This window comes from Salvelinus sp. IW2-2015, linkage group LG1, assembly GCF_002910315.2.
Source record: "Salvelinus sp. IW2-2015 linkage group LG1, ASM291031v2, whole genome shotgun sequence".
In the NCBI taxonomy this organism is placed as follows: Eukaryota; Metazoa; Chordata; class Actinopteri; order Salmoniformes; family Salmonidae; genus Salvelinus; species Salvelinus sp. IW2-2015.
In genome coordinates this window covers 48,066,029-48,089,529 of record NC_036838.1, presented here as the reverse complement: position 1 = coordinate 48,089,529, position 23,501 = coordinate 48,066,029, and the positions used below count along the sequence as shown (strand labels likewise).

Genomic DNA, 23,501 nt, shown 5'->3' with positions numbered 1-23,501 from the left:
TCCTGTCTTGCAGGAAATCACGCACAGAATGAGCAGTATGGCTGGTGGCATTGTCATGCTGGTGGGTCATGTCATGATGAGCCTGCAGGAAGGGTACCACATGAGGGAGGAGGACGTCTTCCCTGTAACGCACAGTGTTGAAATTGCCTGCAATGACAACAAGTTCAGTCCGATGATGCTGTGACACACCGCCCCCAGACCATGACGGACCCTCCACGTCCAAATCGACCCCGTTCCAGAGTACAGGCCTTGGTGTAACGCTCATTCCTTCAACGATAAATGCGAATCCGACCATCACCCATGGTTCGACAAAACCGCGACTCATCAGTGAAGAGCACTTTTTGCCAGTCCTGTCTGGTCCAGCAACGGTGGGTTTGTGCCCATATGTGACGTCGTTGCCGGTGATGTCTGGTGAGGACCTGCCTTTACAACAGGCCTACAAGCCCTCAGTCCAGCCTCTCTCAGCCTATTGTGAACAGTCTGAGCACTGATGGAGGGATTGTGCGTTTCTGGTGTAACTCGGGCAGTTGTTGTTGCCATCCAGTACCTGTCCTGCAGGTGTGATGTTCGGATGTACTGATCCTGTGCAGGTGTTGTTACACGTGGTCTGCCACTGCGAGGACGATCAGCTGTCCGTGTAGGGCTGTCTTAGGCATCTCACAGTACGGACATTAAAATGTATTGCCCTGGCCACATCTGCAGTCCTCATGCCTCCTTGCAGCATGCCTAAGGCACGTTCACGCAGATGAGCAGGGACCCTGGGCATCTTTCTTTTGGTGTTTTTCAGAGTCAGTAGAAAGGCCTCTTTAGTGTCCTAAGTTTTCATAACTGTGATTTTATTGTCTACCGTCTGTAAGCTGTTAGTGTCTTAACGACCGTTCCACAGGTGCATGTTCATTAATTGTTTATGGTTAATTGAAGCATGGGAAACAGTGTTTAAACCCTTTACAATGAAGATCTGTGAAGTTATTTGGATTTTTACGAATTATCTTTGAAAGACAGGGTCCTGAAAAGGGACGTTTCTTTTTTTGCTGAGTTTACATACAGTCCCAGTCAAAAGATTGGACACACCTACTCATTCAAGGGTTTTTCTTTATTTTTTACTATTTTCTACATTGTAGAATAATAGTGAAGACATCAAAACTATGAAATGAGACATATGGAATCAGGTAGTAACCAGAAATGTGTTAAACAAATCAAATTATATTTCAGATTCTTCAAAGTAGCCACCCTTTGCCTTGATGACAGCTGTGCACACTTTTCATTCTCTCAACCAGCTTCATCTGGAATGCTTTTCCAACAGTCTTGAAGGAGTACCCACATATGCTGAGCACTTGTTGGCTGCTTTTCCTTCACTCTGCGGTCCAACTCATCCCAAACCATCTCAATTGGGTTGAGGTCAGGTGATTGTGGAGGCCAGGTCATCTGATGCAGCACTCCATCCCTCTCCTCTTGGTCAAATAGCCCTTACATAGCCTGTAGGTGTGTTGGGTCTTTGTCTTGTTGAAAAACAAATGATAGTCCCAGTAAGCCCAAACCAGATGGGATTGCGCATCGCTGCAGTAAATACGAATTTGTTCTTAGCCTCTCTTAGGTACGTGAGACGTTAGCGTCCCACCTCTTCAACAGCCAGTGAAACTGCTGGGCGCCAAATTCAAATACAGAAATACTCATTATAAAAATTCAGAAAACAAAACATATTTTACATAGGTTTAAAGATTAACTTCTTGTGAATCCAACCACGGTGTCAGATTTAAAAAATGCTTTACGGCGAAAGCATACCTTACGATTATTTGAGAACATAGCCAAGCAGACAAATCATTACAAACAGTAACCAGCCAAGTAGAAGAGTTACACAAGTCAGAAATAGAGATAAAATTAATCCCTTACCTTTGATGATCTTCATATGGTTGCACTCAGCAGACATTAATTTACTCAATAAATGTTCCTTTTGTTCGATAAAGTCTCTTTATATCCAAAACCTCTGTTTTGTTCACGCATTTTCTTCAGTAATCCACAGGCTCAAACGCAGTCAAAACAGGCAGACAAAAAAATCCAAATTGTATCCGTAAAGTTCATAGAAACATGTCAAACGATGTTTTTATTCAATCCTCAGGTTGTTTTTAGCCTAAATAATCGATAATATTTCAACCAGACAATAACGTTGTCAATATGAAAGGTAAACAAGAAAGGCACTCTTGGTCGCACATGAAAAAGCTCTGTAACACTTTAGGGTCCACTCATTCAGACTGCTCTTACTTCCTTATTTTTCAGAATACAAGCCTGAAACAATTTCTAAAGACTGTTGACATCTAGTGGAAGGCATAGGAACTGCAATTTTAGTCCTAAGTCAATGGATACTGTAATGGCATTGAATAGAAAACTACAAAAACAAAAACAAAACTACTTCCCGAATGGATTTTTCTCAGGTTTTCGCCTGCCAAATCAGTTCTGTTATACTCACAGACACTATTTTAACAGTTTTGGAAACTTTAGAGTGTTTTCTATCCAAATCTACCAGTTATATGCATATCATATCTTCTGGGCCTGAGAAGCAGGCAGTTTATTTTGGGCATGCTTTTCATCCAAAATTCTGAATGCTGCCCCCTACCCTAGAGAAGTTAGTTGACTTGCCTAGTTAAATAAAGGTTAAATAAAAAAGTTGTGGTTTCTTTGCAGCAATTCGACCGTGAAGGCCTGATTCACGCAATCTCCTCTGAACAGTTAATGTTGAGATGTCTGTTACTTGAACTCTGTGAAGCATTTATTTGGGCTGCAATCTAAGGTGCAGTTAACTCTAATGAAATTATCCTCTGCAGCAGAGGTAACGCTGGGTCTTCCTTTCCTGTGGCGGTACTCATTAGAGCCAGCTTCATCATAGTGCTTGATGGTTTTTGCGACTGCACTTGAAGAAACTTTAAAAGTTCTTGAAATKTTCCGCATTGACTGACCTCCATGTCTAAGTAATGATGGATTGTGGTTTCTCTTTGCTAATTTGAGCTGTTCTTACAATAATATGGACTTGGTCTTTTACCAAATAGGGCTATCTTCTGTATTCCACCCCTACCTTGTCACAACACAACTGATTGGCTGAAATATGTTAAGAAGGAAAGAAATTACACTATTTTGCTATGAACAAGACACACCTGTTAATTGAAATGTATTGCAGGTGACTACCTCATGAAGCTGGACTTGACTTGAAGAATCTCAAATATGAAATATATTTTGGTTTGTTGAACACTTTTGTTTGGTTATTACATGATTCCATATGTGTTATTTAATAGTTTTGATGTCTTTACTATTATTCTACAACGTAGAAAATAGTCAAAATAAAGAAAAACCCTTGAAGTAGTAAGTGTGTCCAAACCTTTGACTTATATATACAGCTGACTAAATTGTTAATAGCCTTTGTCGTTTCAAAGAAGTATGACTTTTAATGTAAATACATTTTATCTGTTGCAACTCGCTAAGAGGTCAGGGAGGGGTGACATCATGCAATGCCTTTTCACATTTGGCTCCACAAGAGGTCACTGTTCTCTTTCAGGTTCGGCAGAACTACAGCTCTTGGCTACACCTATTAATATATATATATATAAATATATGTTTTACAGTCTATGGTCTACAAAGTGCCAACAATGAACAATGGAGCTGTCTATTCAGGTAAAAGGGACGAGGCAAAATGTCTCACGGTTAATAAACTGGTACCCTGTGTAGTTTCAGCAAATGTAATGTGCCATTCAGTGTACCGATGAGGGCAAAAATAAAATGTGATAGGCACAGGGACCTAGGCACTACTGTACATTGTCAAACTGCAGAGAGGAATACCCTACTTTTAAAAATGTTTTATTAACCCCGTATTTCATTTAATTTGATTTCTGCTATCGGCTCCCGAGTGGCGCAGCGGTCTAAGGCATTGCATCTCAGTGCAAGAGGCATCACTACAGTCCCTGGTTTGAATCCCAGCTGTATCACATCTGKCCGTGATTGGGAGCCCCATAGGGTGGTTTACAATTGGCCCAGCGTCGTCTGGGTTTGGCCGGAGTAGGCCGTCATTGTAAATAAGAATTTGTTCTTAACTGACTTGCCTAGTTAAATAAAGGTAAAGAAAAAAATAGGCCAGGGTTTAGGCTGTTTCTTTAAAGAAAATGTCCATTAGGAAAGCAGACAAATCACAATTATAGTATTGTGTTAGTGGGGTAATATCATTGGAGTATTGGCCTACTGTACAGGTTTGAAACCCTGATTAGTCAGACTTGCCAAAGAAACATAATTGGTTAAATACCCATAGCATCACATAAAAAGTTCCTGCAATTATGTATTTATTTTATTWGATAAAATCATCACTTATCTGTTCATAAAAAGTATATTTTTATGTGACCACTTTAGAATTTGATGGCGCATAAGAACTTGGTGTTAACTTCTGTCTTCAAAATAGTAAGTCATCTACATTTTTTTCTCTGTTTGCACTGTTATGTAATGTGTTGATGTTCAGTTGGCTTTTGGACAAGTTCATCTCAGTTACAAGAGGGGGAAACTTTGCAGATCGACCTCGCTGTCTCTCACTGTTTGTTTGCTCTCATGTATTTGTGCAACACTTTTTCACTGCGGAGGATTTTAACTTAAGGGTGGGATCTATGAAACAGGCCTTTTCTGAAACATGTGGCCTTGGGCCTGTCCAGTATTCGTGCTCCTGTTGCTGTATTTTGTGAAATACAACCAAATGTCCTTGTAATATAGACGGGTCAAGCATGGATTACAGCACCATGTGGTTTTATTGGATGTTCTGTGCTGTGAAATGGTTTATTTTGTGATTTGGGCCTTGTTTCTCCCTCTGTCCACAGCGCTTCTCCTGCCTGCCTGTGCAGAACAAAAGATTAGCAGTCAGGAAATGCCCCAGCCAATCAGCTGCAGCCTTACATCCTGCCAGTGAGAGCAGGCCACTCACAGCTTGGTATCTATCCTAGCAGCCGATCGGCCAGCCTGGAGAGCCGTGGCTGTGCTCTGAGCAGGGTGAGGACAGAGGGCTGTCCTCCATGTTTTAATAAGCATTGACATAAAACACTGAGTTTTTTAGCCATGCATCCACAGAGGTAAGCTTGCTTTTCATTATTTCACTTTAATAAGCTACCAGCTACTGTGTATGTTATGTGCCTTGTTTGTCTCAGGGAGAGAGGGGGGGAGAGTCCCCACAGCACAGTAGTGGAGCCTGGCAGGAGAGCAGAGTACAGCACAGCAGGCTGCCTCTGCTGGTTATGTCTCTGATCACATACGGGTCAGCCTGTTTTACTACCTTTTTACAGAATATAGCATGGCAAGAGGAATATATCCCTGTTGGAATAAGGAACAGGATTGATCCGTTTGGCTTGGCTGTCAGGTTGTAAGGGTTTATGACTGTCACAGGCCTGTACAGTCAAAATGGAAGGTGTGGGGAGGTGAGAGCTGTAACATTCAAGATGGGATCCCAGTGGATTTAACAGATGGTAAAGAGACAGCTCAGCAATGACAGCACAGCAAGAATGATTTAGGCCTCAGTGATATTAGAGCAGGGCACTGCTTTTAATCATATGCCCTTTTAAACAGGAAAGTCATCTTTATTGAGGACAAACAAGAGCAACTATTAAAAAGGCATATTCTCATGGCTGTACAGTCTGTTTTTCCAGACTACTGTTTATGCCTACAGGTAGTTCTTGCATTCTTCTTTTAGCATGTATAATTATTGAACAGGATTTGTATATTGAACAACTAGCCAAACTAAAATCTCTCTGAATGTTAGATTATATTCCTCAAAGGTTTAGTATCTGGTGAGAAAATCTGCCTAATGGTCTTTTTCAGTTCACTGCTTTCTCTTTGCTGTGGAGTGGCAGCCATTTCAGAGAGCTTCCCCTTTCTGTGCCTTGGCTCTAGGCACTCTGGGTGATATCATGTGAAGCCTGACGAAGGGAAGCAGGGCTGTTTCAGACAGCCTTGGACAGAAAAATATCATTATCCCAAGAAGGATATAAGAATATTTAATTCTGTAGTGGAACTCATATAATTCACACACATAGACCAATGCTGTATGTCAGCAGATGTTTTGTCAACAACCATGCAAACTATCATATTATTTCTGGCATGTAACGCCAATTGCCTCTACTTCATGGAGTCAAAACACATTACTTTTTACCGTACAATGGTTCTTCTTAATGAATTGAATGGAGAGGAAACCTTTTCATCCAGTGCCTTTTTGTGAATGGTCTTTGGTAATGCCCATAATCTCTTCATTCCTGTCTGGCGTGAGGATTTGAGGTGCTGCCACCGACTTAACCCATTGATAGATGCTAACTACCTTTAGCGCCCATTGATCAATGTATCTTCTTCTTGGGGGACTTTTGTTAAAAACTTTTACAGCAAGCGTCAGGTTTAACAGTTGTTTTGGAAACATAAGAAACTTATATTTCATATCAGCGAGAAATACTTTTCTAAACACAAAAGGTTAAATTAATACACACCTTTTATTAGTATTCCCACACGGCCATATCGCCATGTTACAGCGCTTGTTTAAGGAAGACCGACAGAAAACAAAGGTGACCACCTGTGCTAAATAGCTATCTACCATGCACCTGTGTGTCAGCGTAACTGGGGAGGAAGTGTAGTTAGTCAACTGGAGGCACACAGTGTATGGATCTGTGAAAATCTGCTAACGTTACAGTAAGTGTATCTTTTTTATTTGAAAGATTCTTTATCACTGATATGAAAGATAAGGGCCGTATGTTTCGAAAACCGCTTAGCAAGCGATGATTATTGATGTTTCTAATACGGCGTCAGAATTGTAGTTCACATGGCCAGCAGTGGGCGAAGCTAACTGCTGAAAACCCTACTGAGAGAAGGGTTTTCTAGAGCTACGACCAGCTGTGCTTTGTAATAATGGTCCAAACAAGAAAACCAATTCATGCTGCCACTTTTGCTTTTATTCACCACACCTGTGTTGTCTGACCTTTTCTAACGACCTTCATGTCATTCGGATTTGTTCTCCATGTTAAACCATCATTGTTTTTGTCTATCATAATCTTTTTAATGGCAGCATTAGTATTTATTTAACTACAAATAGAAATTATGTTTCAAAGTGGCACTGGCAGAATAAAATAAGTAATAGCAATACCACTGTTGGTTACAAGTATTGACACATTGTAAAGGTCCAGAAGAAAAGCCAGTAGGAAGGTTTTGGACTGGGAAGAAAAGGGTGTTGGCAGCATGTTCTCCAGTCTTAACCACAGCCGACCATTTTGATTTTGAGGCCTGTGACATTTTCAGCCCTGTCTTTGTGCTCAGTGTAAGGCCCTTCCTGCATTCCTGTGAGCCGGTCTACTGGTAAGCTGTGTGTGATCTCTACAGCAGCTCGTCTCGACTGGAGCCGTGTGTGCAGTGTTCTCAGCAGGCAGGCAATAAGGGAATGTCTTCAAAATGGACGCCACACACACTGCCTCATAGCTGTGGAGTGAGATTGGAGGGAATCTGATACGCTCCCTTTCTGCCTGTGTAACTACATCCCCCATGTTTTAGAAAATGCACACAACCAGTGAGGACTATATGGGCTTTGAGGGAGTGAGGGACTTGGTTCCAGGGGTTTTGTGATAGTGAGGAGAAATCCTCTCTGCATTGCAGCACTGTGTCTGAGGAGATAGGGGAGAAGAGAGCCTGTGTGGCACTCTGAGCCAGGCGCCCAATCAGGCACCTCCGTGTGGCGCTCAAACCAATCGGCAGTCCACAGCTGAGGTTAAAGATTGACAATCGCAGGGAGAGCAGCAGGGAGAGCAAGGCCCTTCTGGAAAATTCTGCACCTATCTTTGTCTCATCCCCCACCGGCCTCAAAAAAATTAAAATAAGAAAGAATAACAATTAAAAAAGGCTGAAGAATCTGTATTCTGTGCGTAAAGAGAAAAAAAAGGTATGCTGTCAATTTCCTACATTGAAGCATGGGTGTTCTGTCAGAGAGGGCGTGGGAGGGATTATATCACTATATTAATGAAAATAATGTCTTTTCGGGAATTTAACTACAAGAAGGGTGTTGTAGGCATTGGTTTAGTGTGTTTTCACTGTCTCTTGCTCTGCGTATCTGACCGGAGGAAAAGGGGATGTTGCTGAGGCAGATTCTCTGTCTGTGCTGAAAGCCTTTATCAGAGGTGGAGGCCAGTAAAGCCAGTGCTCTGTCTCTGTAATTTTCTGCCCCCGAGATGGAGAAGAGAGAGACAGAGAGGGGTGATAAAGAAATGGTGGAAAAGGGACTACATTTGCTTCTCTAACAGGGAGCTGCTGTCTTTGTATCCCACACTTTCGCATTCTAATTATGCTGCTCTCTCCAAGAGCTAAAGAAAAAGCTGGTGAAATTGAACCCATCTGAGCTGTGAGACAGTAGCTTGTGCCGTGGCGTAAAAAACAAATGTCTGAAACAAGGGGATGCTCATGTTGAGCTGATATTGCGTAAAACCTGTTTGACAGTTTTCTTATGAAGCAGTGGCTTTCCCACAAGAAAGTACCTTTTTTAAATTCAAGGAAGTGTGCATTTAAATGATGTGTTCATAGGGCTGGGGCTGTGTTTGTTCAAGACAATGAAACAGTAATGTTTGAGTTGCTTCACTCTTGACTTGAGGGATATAAAACGCATGAGACTGGGGTAGTCCCATTTTAGAGGGAAATGACTATGGCATTGTAGTCACCATGCAGTTTTAGAGCCGATGGTTCTCCATTGCCCCTGGCCTCAGTTCATCCTTGACCTGTCTCAGTAGGTATTGGGGCCCAATGGTTGTGGGCTCAGGATTCATGGGTGACGCGAACGGTTGAGTTTGATATCATTTTTAGATTACCAACAGGTTTGTCAAACTATTCTATGATTTCTTGAAAAAAGTGTTTAAACAATTGTTATTTTTTAAGCTTTAACATTTATCTAAAAAGGCATAAACTCACATTTCTAAACCCTATTTTACATTATCTGAAGTGTTTGTTATGCCCGCCATTGGTTGAGACATAGCATTTTCTTGAATGCAGGGTGAGTGTCATTTCAACCATAGAAATATTGGATCTATCCCTTCAGACCCCTGCAATCTMGCTGGTACGCCATTGACATTTACATTTAATTTAAACTTTAACTTCCAATCACTACCAGAAAGATGGCCTCTGGTCCACCCATTGTCGAATGTCAACTTGAATGGAAATGTCTATTCTATTATCTCTACAACACCAACACCTCAGATGGTGTAAAATAGGGTCTAAGCTACAACATACACTACATGACCAAAAGTATGTGGACAAACATCTCATTCCAAAATCATGGCCATTAATATGGAGTTGGTCCCCCCTTTGCTGCTATAACAGCCTCCACTCTTCTGGGAAGGCTTTCCATTAGATGTTGGAATGTTGCTGTGGGGACTTCTTCTATTTAGCCACGATCATTAGTGAGGTTGGGCACTGATGTTGGGCGATTAGGCCTGGCTCGTAGTCAGTGTTCCAATTCATCCCAAAGGGGTTTAGATGGTGTTTGCAGGTCAGTCAAGTCTGTGCAGGTCAGTCAAGTTCTTCCACACCGATCTCGACAAACCATTTCTGTATGGACCTCGCTTTGTGCACAGGAATTGTCATGCTGAAACAGGAAAGGTCCTTCCCCAAACTGTTGCCAAGAAGTTGGAGGCACAGAATCGTCAATGATGTCATTGTATGCGGTAGCGTTAAGATTTCCCTTCACTGGAACTAAGGGGCCCGAACCATGAAAAACAGCCCCAGACCATTATTCCTCCTCTAGCAAACTTGACTGTTGGCACTATGCAATCGGGCAGGTAGCGTTCTCCTGGCATCTGCCAAACCCAGATTTGTCCGTCGGATTGCCAGATGGTGAAGCATGATTCATCACTCCAGAGAACGTATTTCTACTGCTCCAGTCCAATGGCGGCGAGCTTTACACCACTCCACCCGACGCTCAGCCATGGAAACCCATTTCATGAAGCTCCCGACGAACAGTTCTTATGCTGATGCTTCCAGAGGCAATTTGGAACTCGGTAGTAAGTGTTGCTCAGTACCGAGGACAGACGATTTTTACGCGCTTTAGCACTCTGCGGTCCCGTTCTGTGAGCATGTGTGGCCTACCACTTCRCGGCTGAGTTGTTGAGACGTTTCCACTTCACAGTAACAGCACTTATAGTTGACTGGGGCAGCTCTAGCAAGGCAGAAATTTGACAAACTGACTTGTTGGAAAGACGGGCATCCTATGACGGTGCCACGTTGAAAGTCACTTCTGTACGGGCCATTCTACTGACAATGTTTGTCTATGGAGATCGCATGGCGGTGTGCTCAATTTTATACATGTGTCAGCAATGGGTGTGGCTGAAATAGCCAAAACCACTAATTTGAAGGGGTGTCCACATACGTTTGTTTTTGGGTAATTGACGCTAAAGCTGAAAAAAWTTGTTTTAATTTAAAATATTTTTTCAATCATAAAATAGTTTCACAACCCTGTTTGTAAGCTTTCAAATTATATCAAACTCAACCGTTTATCTTTTTTAGGGAAGACACGGATGTAGAATGGGGTATGCAAAATGGGTCTTCTTTCAGCCCCTCTCGCTCCTGAATGTTTTAGTGTTCAGGTTCAAAAAGTCCCTTTCTACCATGGGCAAACATGTATGGAAGGTTTTGTTCAAATCAAAAGAGGTGCAATCAGAAAGTAATTGAAATCATATGGAACGACCCCATGTTGAGTTTGAAACTAGAACGCATTTAGCTGTTAGTTAATAATAGTTAGTTACATAACATCCATGCCCAGTCAATTCCTGTAGATGTGTCTCTGTGTGTAATTTGTCCATTTGAGAAATCCACTTTTGGCATCAATGCATGACATGTGTTTGAGTTCATGTGTAGATAGGATTCAACCCCATGTTATGAAATGCATGGCTCCAGAAAAGCAAATCTAATCCCTGGGACATTGTTCTGAGGCACTGACAGATGATTGTTGACCTTCAACTTAATCACATTCTGTCAGTTTCACACTCTGGAACTCTGAACATTAGAACACTGCTTTACTAGACATTTTCCTTCTCCCAATAAGAGAGGGACTCTTGCTGGCCGTAGCCTGTAGATTTATGATACCTCTGCACCAAAGCGAACAGTGTGTGTCTGTGTCCAGTCAGGATTGGTTTAGACAGAGTTTGCCTCTGGGCCAAATAGACTCTCACTCTAAGAATAACCCCATTGTAGTGAGACCGAGAGAGTGGGTCAGTGTTGAAGCAGACCTTTACAGCCAGACGGGATTGTCTTTCCTCTGGAAATGATACTAAAATGATACAAATAAGATTTGTGAGACTTTGGTTTTACATTTACACACAAGTATTTCAGCAGATTCTTTTATACAGTGTGATTTATGATTGTTACTTAGTAGATGGTGTTGCGAAACCACGTGCATACTGAACATACTGTAGATTAAGCAATGTCTGGTGTAAACATAGTGAGTCAAACTGTAAAAAGGCATTGGATGAATTGATTTATGTTGGGAGTCTTTCTGTAGGTATTGTCATAACAGGGCTTTAATAGTGCATCTCTTTTCTCTGCCAGTTTGGCTGAGGAGGAGGTGACGACTGAGTCGGATGCAGTAGAGGGGATGGAGATATCTACACGATCCAAAGGTGAGAAACACTGAAAGCTGAGCTATACTTTCACCTATTTATGCCTATGCCTACAGGCAGTATGTGGTGGTGGTGAAAGGCTTTATTTTATTGCTCCCATGTTGAGTGTAGGCTACTGTATGTATGTGTCTGGTACAGAGCTGAATCACAAACAGTATAAGATGGAGGCTAATGTGCTGCTTCTGTTCATATCGCTGTCATGGCTTATCACTATGGTAACCGGTTTTTATCTTCTGTACTGTATGAAAACAATGAACATCTACTGTTCTATGGCCAGTACATGCACTTTCTTCTGGGAAATAATACATCTGTCATGTTGGCTTGCCTGACATTTGACCCCCTCCCTGCAGTTTCGGACCCAGGGTCAGTGGAGCGGGCGGCCCAGAAACGCAAGGTGCCCAGCCCCCCTCACTCGTCTAATGGTCACTCCCCGGCTGAGACCTCYCCCAGTCCGGTCAAAAAGAAGAAGAAACCAGGAGCGGTCAGCAGCAGTAAAGACCAGGTGCGACCTCCCCCTCCCTGCTCCTCTGTGCTCACACTGTTGTGCTTTCAGAGGCTGCTGGGTTTCTGTTACACTGAAATAGATCCTACTAAAAAACCGGTGGATAACATTTTCTGTTCCAGTTGTCTTTTGGTATGCCATGGGACTATTTTATGTTTGTGACACCATGAGGTTGATCTTTTCTTATAGTGTTACAGTAAGCCTATATGGCCTAATACTATGTAATAAGATTTATCTAAATTGTTTCATTAATGTGTTTGCATGCTTGTTTTACAAATTTTGCCTACTGAAATCAAGTGATTGGTAATGCTTCGGCTGTTGCTCACTCACACTGAGACTATTAATGATTAGCACTTATAAATGGTAAATTACAATAGCAACCTGGGCTTAAAAGCCATGGATCAAAGCTTGTCTCAATGCAAAAAAAGTAACAGGTGTGGACCAAAACACAGACTGCTTATCAGATCCAATCAGTAAGCGATACTAAAGGCTAGTTTCTCAAACTGATCCTTTTCACTGTCTTGACCTTTGAAAGGGGATTTGTAATATAATCTACAGTAATGATTCTCTTCCAGTCTGATACCAGGAATGGTCAATTAATCAATGTTTTAATGCCTTATGTCGCAACACAGGGTTCTAAGCAGTCTGTTTTGGACAGTTACTATGTAGATTGTGTTTTTTGAAAAACATATTTGTAATTGTTTTTTTTCATGTCTGCTATGCTGCTCATGTAATCTCACACCTGATTTTTGAAACCCCAAACGTTCTCTTTCTCTTGCCTGCATTTCAGTCAGAACTAAGACATGGTCCCTTTTACTATGTGAAGCAGCCAGCACTCACCACAGACCCTGTTGATGTTGTGCCGCAGGACGGCAGAAATGACTTCTACTGCTGGCTGTGCCACCGCGAGGGTCAGGTGCTCTGCTGTGAGCTCTGCCCGAGGGTGTACCACGCCAAGTGCCTCAAACTACCCGCAGAGCCCGAGGGTGACTGGTTCTGCCCTGAATGTGAGGTACTCGCTTGTGGGTGGGACCGAAAACCAGTTGTCTACCAGGAAGACAACTTTAGAACCTTAAAATTCATGGGAGGCTGGGGCTTGAGGCCRGACCATGATGACAGACATCCCTATTTTATGGAATTTACAGAGTTGAGAAAAATCTTGGAGTTACAAGAAATTCTGACCATGTTGGTATAAGATGTGGTCAAGGTAGTAAAATGAGGCTTGATACTGGGAATATCCTTTGAAATGGGAATATACATTTGAAGCTAACATCTTGCTAACAAAAGATCTCTCTTTTCTTTCAGAAAATAACAGTTGCAGAGTGCATAGAGACTCAGAGTAAAGCAATGACGATGCTAACAATAGACCAGCTGTCTTACCTGCTAAAGTTTTCACTCCAGAAGATGAAACAGCCAGGTGTAAGTGCACTGACCTCCCTCCTCCAACTGACTGATCAGTCACAGTAACATTCTAAATCAACTGGATATAGGGCACATATTCCAAAGGCTTGTGCTTCTGCTTTTACCCACATTGTCATGGAAGAACTACTTATTTCTACCTTTTCTAACTGTTGTTATTGACTAATTGTTTTGACAGTAGATATTGAACTGTTGAAGAACAGAGAGATCAGCGTTAGTAAAATTCATATACACTGAGTGTACAAAACTTTAGGAACATCTGCTCTTTCAATGACAGACTGAGCAGGTAAATCCAGGTGAAAGTTTTGATCCCTTATTGATGTCACCTGTTAAATAATATCCACTTCAGCGTAAATGAAGGGGAGGAGACAGGTTAAAGAAGGATTTTTAAGCCTTGAGACAACTGACACATGGATTTTATATGTGTGCCATTCAGAGGGTGAATGGCCAAGACAAAAGATTGAAGTGCTTTTGAACAGGGTATGGTAGTAGGTGCCAGGCACACCAGTTTGAGTGTGACATGAACTGTATCTCTCCTGGGGTTTTCACGCTCAACACATTCCCGCATTTGTAAAAAATTGTCCACCACCCAAAGGACATCCAGCCAACTTGACACAACTGTGGGAAGCATTGAAGTCAACATGGGCCAGCATCCCTGTGGAAAACTTGACACCTTGTAGTCCATGCCCCGATGAATTGAGGCTGTTCTGAGGGCAAAGAGTCATGCAACTCAATATTAGGAAGGTGTTCCTAATGTTTTGTACACTCAGTGTAATTCCAATGTGAGTGAACAGAACTCTCTCACACAAACACAATATAATGGTTGTGTGCTTGTTTATATGGTCTGATTTTAAGACTGCTCAATGCTTTCTCCTGATTTTGTGTTCCATCAGTGAGGTCCATTGCCCCTTCCCCAATACACTGTGAACKTATTTACTATACTCAAAGTCTGAAGTATCCTTTGGTGTTCTGGTTACAAAATGGTAAGCCATAAGTAAGGGTGTTCTAACAACACTAAACCACCCAAGCCTGTTTTTAGCCAGTCCTCTCCTCTACAATGACATAAAGAGCAAAGGAACCATTGAACCAAGGGTCCATTTTGGAAAGCGGTGTTGTGGTGAGGATACAGTTGCCCCTCTTACTCTTTTTCAGGACCAACCACGCTCGTCATCTCACTCCCCCCATGCAGGCGCCACGCAGAGAAAGGCTTTTAATTGGGTAATCAAACACACAAAAAAAAAGACCTAATCATATTTCCCCCGTTATTTTCCTCCTGTTTGGAGTGTTTTTTGTGTCTGTTTTTAGTTGCTGTTGTCTGTCCTGGGGTGGTGGAGTGTTTGTATGGGTTGTGGTGGTGGAGGTCATGCAGTGAAGGCTTAATCCTAAATTGAGATGCAATTGAAATCTTAACCTAAATCTTGAATTAATTGCAATTATATATTTACATTAAAGTTTTAGCTATGAGTGTGTCTCAAGTTAGGATTTGGTCTAAGTGTGGCCTATTTGGAATTTGAATATGAAGGTTAATTCACTGTGCATGTCTCTTTTGTCTCTTCTCCAGACGGAACCCTTCCAGAAGCCAGTATCTCTGGAACAGCATCCAGACTACGCAGAGTATATATTTCACGCCATGGATCTCGGTACATTGGAGAAGGTTAGAAAATGTACTCTTCTTTCTTTGGGGTTAGAACTATAATCCCAAACCTCACCAGTGGTTGATCACTGACCTTTTCTATTTTATTTTTCCAGAATACAAAAAAGAAAATGTATGGCTGCACTGAAGCTTTCTTGGCAGATGTGAAATGGATTTTACACAACTGCATAATTTATAATGGAGGTCTGTGTCCCTGTTTTGATTGCAATGGATTTTTACTGGTTATCAATAACTGATTTGTAATGATTACTCACTGTGACCTTCTTATTTTAGGCAATCATAAGCTTACTGCCACAGCTAAAGTCATAGTGAAAATCTGTGAACATGAGGTAAGTGTGGGTATGCGGCCAAAAACTCTTTCAGGCCTTCAGAAGAGATTCTTCTTACACATACAATGATTCTTCTCTTTCAGATGAATGAGATTGAGGTCTGTCCGGAGTGCTATCTGTCAGCTTGCCAAAAGAGAGACAACTGGTTCTGTGAGCCATGCGTGAGTTCAAAGCTTGTGCTAAACGAGTCATACATTTGAATTGTAGTACCTTGTGTATACTGAATGTGGTCTGTATAATGGTCTCAGTATGATAACTAGTCTTCCTGTTTACTTTGCTCAGAGTAATCCTCACCCTCTCGTGTGGGCCAAGCTGAAGGGGTTTCCATTCTGGCCTGCCAAAGCACTGCGGGAYAAAGACGGGCAGGTGGATGCTCGTTTTTTCGGGCAGCACGACAGGTACTTTTGGTACTTAACTATGTCACTTATACTCATCAGTTCATTTGGTATTTCACAGCTCTCCGTCTCTATCCTCTGTGTCTATTCAGCTGTTCCGATGTATTATTATTCTTCACCTTCCAGGGCGTGGGTCCCCTTAAACAACTGCTACCTCATGTCCAGGGAGATTCCCTTTTCTGTGAAGAAGACTAAGAGCATCTTCAACAGTGCCATGCAGGAGATGGAGGTCTACGTGGAGAACATGAGGAAGAAGTTTGGAGTGTTCAACTATGCCCCCTTCCGGACAYCCTACACCCCTGATAACCAGTACCAAATGCTGCTGGATCCTGCCAACCCCTCGTCCGGCTCGGTCCGGCCCGAGAAGCAGGAGAAGATCAAGTTCAACTTTGACATGACTGCATCTCCCAAGATGCCTTTGGCCAGGAGCATGCTGTCTGACGGGGGCGGGGGCATGGGCGGGGTTGGAGGGAGTACAGGCCGGAGGATCTCCCTGACAGATATGCCCCGCTCGCCCATGAGCACCAACTCCTCTGCTCACACAGGCTCTGATGGAGAGCTGGATACACCAGACAAGGGCCCGGCTAGAGCCCCAGTCAGCCACTACAGTGCTGGGGAGGAGTCCATGGACTGCACAGGTAGGTACTGCACACTGCCTGTCTGACAGTCTGTAGTCCTAGGGGAATATGAAATATACTGTAACAGTGACCTAGACTCTGGTTTTCAGTATAAATCAAGAACTGTAAACACAGGGCATGTTATTTTTTTTAATACCTGCCACTTAAATTAAGATCCTGAGAAGAGCATGACATCGATAGATATATCTGCGCACTCTCCACAGCATCACCTGCTTCCACTCGACCTGGTCCTGCCTCTGGTGCCAATGACAGCCCTAAACTGTTCCTCTCCCAGGGTCCTGCTCTAGTCCCCAAGCAGGAGAAAGCAACTCTCACAGGGAGCATCCTTAACCTCAACCTGGGTGAGCTGCCACACACCTGCCCTCAGTCACACCACAATCATCTTCAAAGCTCACCTATTTAGCACACCTGGGAAAGGCTTCATGACAGCAAAACCATATCCATAAACCTTAACCATATGTAGAGACATTCCTACTTGGTCTAGTGATTGGAGTGGATTTCAACCAGTCAATAACATTGTTTGTGATCTTGTGTGCTGGCGTGTCAGACCGTAGCAAAGCCGAGATGGACCTAAAGGAGTTGAGTGAGACTGTACAGCAGCAACAGCAGGGGGCCCCACCAGTCCTCACCTCGCCCAAGAGACAGATCAGGAGCCGCTTCCAGCTCAACCTGGACAAAACCATTGAGAGCTGCAAGGCCCAGCTGGGTGAGTGAACTCGCCACACCGCTAGTAAAGCACCAGTTATGAAGATAGGGGCACCAGTCAACTACTTTGTTTTCAGTTAGTCCATTTGTATGAAAACAACCAAAAGAACCTTTGACGTTATACATTTACCCCAACTTCCCCTCTGCTGTGTACAGGTATAGATGAGATCTCTGAGGATGTGTATAAGGGAGTAGAACACAGCGACTCAGAGGACTCTGATAAATCAGATTCGAGTGACAGTGACGCCAGCGACGAGGAACAGAAACCTAAGGCAGGCAAACACACAAAGGCCAATGACAAGGGTGAGAAGGACTCTTCCAAGAGGGGATCCAAAGACCCCCTGCCCCCCAGCCTAAATGAGGTCAAAACAAAGGGGCCAGCAACTGCCACGGTAACYATGGGGGATGTGGGGGCACCATCTACCCTCTCTGAATCCTCATCTAAAGAGAATCAGGGTGTACACTCGGACAAAGAGCTCCCAGAGGAAGCAAAAGCAGCCCCAGTATCCCCGGCATCCAGAGAGAAGCCCCAGGTGAAGCAGGAGGCTAGGCAGCCCTCTGTGGTGGACGACTCCGACTCTGAGAGGGAACTGGTGATTGACCTGGGGGAGGACCAGGGGGGCAGAGACCGGAAGAAGAGTAGGAAAGATTCACGCGCCACCAAAAATCCACCAGCCAATAAGACAGAGGGTGAGAGTCCTCCTGTTCTCTATCACTAGTTGATAAAATATGAAAGCGAGAAAAAAGTTTAACCAAAACAGATGCTGTTATTAATATTTTCTTTTTATTGTAGGTAAAGCCCTGTCAAGTTCCCTTACTCCATCTCAAAACAACACAGCCCATTTCTTAACCCCCAGTATGAAAGATTCATCACATTCTCCACTAGCCATCCCTCTAAACATGGTGTCCTTCACTACTGCTTCTTCCACCACCATCGCCCCCACCACACTCCCCAATGCCACACTACCGATGGCCCCCATCACATCCTCCTCTGCCACCACAGCAGTGAAGAAACAGCGCCCTCTGCTGCCCAGGGAGACTGTCCCGGTGGTGCAGCGGGCGGTGGTGTGGAACCCCACCAACAGGTTCCAGACTTCCTCCCAGAAGTGGCACATGCAGAAGGTGCAGCGGCAGCAACAAAATCAGCAGCCAGATACGCCTCAGCTGCAGGCAGCATCACCAGGCCAGCCACAGACAATGCCGCAAACGCCAGCATCTGCAACATCTTCATTGCCACAGCAACCTTCCCAAAGCACGCGGTACCAGACCAGGCAATCTGTCAAAGGTACACCACAGTATTAGTTGAAAATTAAATTAGCACACTACAGAGAAAATGGACACAGCAAAAAAACTACAGTATGAGGTTCAACTGCAGGCCTAAAAACCACCGCTGTGATGTTTTATTTTTATTTATTTAACCTTTATTTAACTAGGCAAGTAATTTAAGAACAAATTCTTATTTCCAATGACTGCCTACCAAAAGGCAAAAGACCTGCGGGGACGGAGGCTGTTTTTTAATTTTCTTTTAAATATAACTAAAAATAAATAAAATATTGGACAAAACACATCACGACAAGAGACACAACACCACATAAAGAGAGAACTAAGACAACACCATAGCAGCAACACATGGCAACACAACATGGTAGCAACACAACATGACAACAACATGGTAGCAACAGAACATGACAACAACATGGTAGCAACAGAACATGGCAGCAGCACAACATGGTACAAACATTATTGGGAACAGACAACAGCACAAAGGGCAAGAAGGTAGAGACAACAATGCATCACGCGAAGCAGCCACAACTGTCAGTAAGAGTGTCCATGATTGAGTCTTTGAAGGAAGAGATTGAGATAAAACTGTCCAGTTTGAGTGTTTGTTGCCGCTCGTTCCAGTCTCTAGCTGTAGCAAACTGAAAAGACGAGCAACCCAGGAATGTGTGTGCTTTGGGGACCTTTTAACAGAATGTGACTGGCAGAATGGGTGTTGTATGTGGAGGATGAGGTCTGCAGTAGATATCTCAGATGCGGGGAGTGAGGCCTAAGAGGATTTTATAAATAAGCATCAACCAGTTGGTCTTGCGACGGGTATACGGAGATGACCAGTTTACAGAAGAGTATAGAGTGCAGTGATGGGATGTGTCCTATAASGAGCATTGGTGGCAAATCTGATGGCCAAATGGTAAAGAACATCTAGCTGCTCGAGAGCACCCTTCCCTGCTGATCTATAAATTACGTCTCCGTAATATAGCATGGGTAGGATAGTCATCTGAATCAGGGTTAGTTTGGCAGTTGGGGTGAAAGAGGAGCCATTACGATAGAGGAAACCAAGTCAAGATTTAACTTTAGCCTGTAGCTTTGATATGAGAAGGACAATGTACCGTCTAGCCATACTCACAAGTACTTGTATGAGGCGACTACCTCATACAAGTACTTGTATGAGGTGACTACCTCAAGCTCTAAACCCTCAGAGGTAGTAATCACACCTATGGGGAGAGGGGTATTCTTCTTACCAAATCACATGACCTTCGTTTTGGAGGTATTCAGAACAAGGTTATTAAAGGCAGAGAAAGTTGTTGGACACTAAGCTTTGTTGTAGAGCGTTTAACACTAAATCTGGGGAGGGGCCAGCTGAGTATAAGACTATCATCTGCATATAAATGGATGAGAGAGCTTTCTACTGCCTGAGCTATGTTGTTGATGTAAATTGAGAAGAGCGTGGGGGCCTAGGATTGATCCTTGGGGTACTCCCTTGGTGACAGGCTATGCCTGATACAGCAGATTTTCTGACTTTATACACTGCACTTTTTGAGAGAGGTAGTTAGCAAACCAGACCCACAAAAAATGGAATGGTCTACCGTATCAAAAGCTTTGGGCAAGTGAATAGAAATAGCAGCACAACATTGGAATCAAGGGCAATGGTGACATCATTGAGGACCTTTAAGGTTGCAGTGACACATCCATAAACTGAGCAGAAACCAGATTGCATACCAGGAGAATACTGTAGACATCAAGAAAGCCAGTCAGTTGATTGACAAGTTTATGATAAACAGGGCAAAATAGAAATGGGCCTATAACAGTTAGGATCAGCTTGATCTCCCCCTTTAAATAATGGACGAACCATGGCTGCCTTCCAAGCAACGGGAACCTCCCCAGAGAGGAGAGACAGGTTAAAATGGTCAGAGATATGCTTGGCGATGATAKGGGCAGCAACMTTAAAGAAGAAAGGGTCTAAACCATGTCACTGATTTAGTCTTGGTTCTTGTTGTTTACTCTAGCTGTCCAGCAGAAAGACCCTCCACTCAGTACGTCCACATCGTCTGTTACCCTGGTGACCAGTACCCCACCCTCTGTGGCCATGATGGCAGCCCCTGGATTAGGTAGTGGCCCCTCCACCCCATCCTCCATGGCAGGGGACTTCCAGATCCCCACCGCATCAGCAGACGTAGCAGCTGACATTGCAAAGTACACTAATAAAGTAAGTATGCGAGGCTTGGATCGATGGCCAGAGTAAGCAAGCTGAAGGCTGTACACTACACTATCAGTATTATGGTTTGGGGCTTGGAGCAAGGCTTATTGAAGCATGCACACTTTTGGGGGACAATTTTACATATGGCAGATAGATTAAATATGTATTTTTTTTTGTTATCTGTCTTTTATTTAAGGTATGAATAGTCATTGGCCTCTTGGGTACTCAAGAGTGTGATGGGTCTGCATTCAAAGAGATTGCATAAAGCTTACTTCCGAAAAGTTTTTGCTTCAGGTCTCCTTTATCCCTCAGATAATGGATACAATCAAAGGGACTGTGACTGAGCTGTATACAGACCTTTCCAAAAACACTTCAGGGAACACATTAGCAGAGGTAGGTATCTGCTGGTCTCCCTCAGAGGGACTGAATACCACCATACCTATAATAGTTAGCTGTATGACTCTGGGGAGTCTGAGTGTATGTCCTTGTCTCTCCCACACAGATTAGACGATTGAGAATTGAAATAGAAAAACTGCAGTGGCTTCATCAACAGGAGCTGTCAGAAATGAAGCACAATCTAGGTAAGGACCTTTACATTACTCTAGCTTAAACTGCAGATGACCTTGGCAAATCTGGGTCAAGGACTGTCTGTCAATATAACAACGAATGTCATTGACTAAGGAGAAGTAATCACATTATTCTACAGAAAAGGTTATGTTATTGTCTGATGTGTGTGCATGTGCAGAGTTAACCATGGCGGAGATGAGGCAAAGTCTGGAGCAGGAGAGGGAGCGACTGATGGCGGAGGTGAAGAAGCAGATGGAGGTGGAGAAACAACAGGCGGTAGATGAGACCAAGAAGAAGCAGTGGTGTGCCAACTGCAAGAAGGAGGCCATATTCTACTGCTGCTGGAACACCAGCTACTGTGACTATCCCTGCCAGCAAGCCCACTGGCCAGAACACATGAAGTCCTGCACACAATCAGGTAACGCACACGCACCAGCCATATTCAAAGCTGAATTGATATTAGTTAAAGAATATTGAATCCATCTGACTACAGGTATCAATTGTCTTACAATTGTATAGTTATATATTTCTGTTCTCTTTTTGTAGCGACAGCCTCACAGCAAGAGCCTGAGTCGGGGTCCACGGCAGACGGCCCAAACAAAGCCTCAGGACAGTCAAGTGGTCAAACCTCTCCCAGAGGAACGACATCCGCACCCACAGACAAAGACTCTAACGTGGAGAAAAGCAAGGACAATGTCACTGTCAGCCTTTCCTAACACTGAGCCCTTGCCCCAACCATTGAGTTATTGCACTTGAACCTGTAACATAAAACTATCGACACTTTATATTTTCAAGCTGCTGCTCTGGAGTAATCCAAAGGCTCTTTTTTTGTTAATGAATTTAATCTTTCCCAAAAATCTACAATCATCCTTATCCATCTCAAGTATACTTACTGTATTTCCAGGAGATGAATGTCCAATGCACTGTGGGACAAGTAACCACTAGAGGGCACCACCTGTTCTCGCAATCACTGTCAGCAACAGGCAGTACATTACACTCCCTTTGCAAGCTCATAGAGAAGCAGCTTTATGGCCAAATTTGAGGAGTAGGTGTGTGAGTAAGATGCATAGAAAGTTTAGCAGAAAGTGTATCTATTATTATCTGTAATATTAATAAAAATTTATTGGGAGTGCATAATAAGTTTTGGTACTGGAGTTTGGTCAATGATCACCCAGATGCCCAAACTCGATAAGAATGGAACATGGCTTCAGATGAGTGTTAACACAAATGTCTTTTTTTCTACAATTGTGTATGTTAATTTATTTATACCAGAATGTTGCCTACAGTTTATTGCAGAGATAATGTTCAATATACTGCCTGTTGAATTAAGATATGGTTTAAAGATAGGCTTTTCCATTTCGGAATGTTTTTCTTTCCTCCCTTGGGTCTCGTGTTCATCATAATGCTGCCATTTGTCCTGAATTCATATCTGTGTTATACGCATGTTGTCACTGAGAAATAAACCATATTTATGGCAAACACAGGCCTAGTTTTTGAGGTAACATAATACACCACTACATTTAAGGCTGTTACATTTTTCAATGTGTCTGCCACATAATTCCAAAATGTAAATGTAGCTGGTTGAAAATGATAAACTACAGCGAACAAGTCTTTGTGTGTCAGGTTTAAGCGCTCTACACCTTATTCACTCATCTGAGAGCAGGAAATGTCATTTGACTTTCAAACTATTTTCCTACTACAATCTACTGTAATGGAATCATTCCTCCCTGTATAGAGAAGTGACTAAATCAACTCTGTTGTATTTAATGTCTTGTTTGTTTACATTCTGTAAATAAATAAAGTATGTTCTGAAACTGTTTGACCATTATTATGGCAGTTGGGGTGAAAGATGTTAAATAAAATGTTATTGGTCACATACACATGGTTAGCAGATGTTATTGCGAGTGTAGCAAAATGCTTGTGCTTCTAGTTCCGACAGTGCAGAAATATCTAACAATTCCACAACTATCTAATACACACATCTAAGTAAAGGAATGGAATAAGAATATATAAATATATGGATGGGCAATGACAGAGCAGCATAGGCAAGATGCAATAGATGGTATAAAATACAGTATATGTGTATGAGATGAGTAATGCAAGATATGTAAACATTAAAGTGGCATTATTAAAGTGACTAGTGATCCATTTATTAAAGTGGCCAATGATTTCAAG

The 23,501-nt window shown here is 42.9% G+C and overlaps 1 protein-coding gene across 6 annotated transcripts; it reads left to right on the top strand.

Annotated features, from left to right (window-relative positions):
* The first annotated feature begins 4,954 nt into the window (after nucleotides 1–4,954).
* On the top strand, nucleotides 4,955–22,805 carry LOC111968752 (MYND-type zinc finger-containing chromatin reader ZMYND8). 6 transcript variants are annotated; one of them, XM_023994606.2, is made up of 21 exons: nucleotides 4,955–5,090; nucleotides 11,572–11,642; nucleotides 11,993–12,144; nucleotides 12,935–13,156; nucleotides 13,450–13,563; nucleotides 14,716–14,781; nucleotides 15,125–15,217; nucleotides 15,313–15,400; nucleotides 15,491–15,546; nucleotides 15,630–15,707; nucleotides 15,829–15,944; nucleotides 16,068–16,579; nucleotides 16,783–16,920; nucleotides 17,127–17,285; nucleotides 17,441–17,974; nucleotides 18,078–18,569; nucleotides 20,569–20,768; nucleotides 21,072–21,152; nucleotides 21,262–21,340; nucleotides 21,505–21,744; nucleotides 21,873–22,805. In XM_023994606.2, exons 1-21 carry the CDS (start codon nucleotides 5,077–5,079, stop codon nucleotides 22,040–22,042), a joined length of 3,675 nt encoding a protein of 1,224 aa, XP_023850374.1. In that variant the 5' UTR covers nucleotides 4,955–5,076; the 3' UTR covers nucleotides 22,043–22,805. The 6 variants fall into 6 exon arrangements, with proteins under 6 accessions (XP_023850374.1, XP_023850399.1, XP_023850413.1 ...); XM_070445293.1 differs by lacking the exon at nucleotides 4,955–5,090 and adding an exon at nucleotides 5,462–5,480; XM_023994615.3 differs by lacking the exon at nucleotides 4,955–5,090 and adding an exon at nucleotides 7,834–7,924.
* The last annotated feature ends 696 nt before the right edge of the window (nucleotides 22,806–23,501 follow it).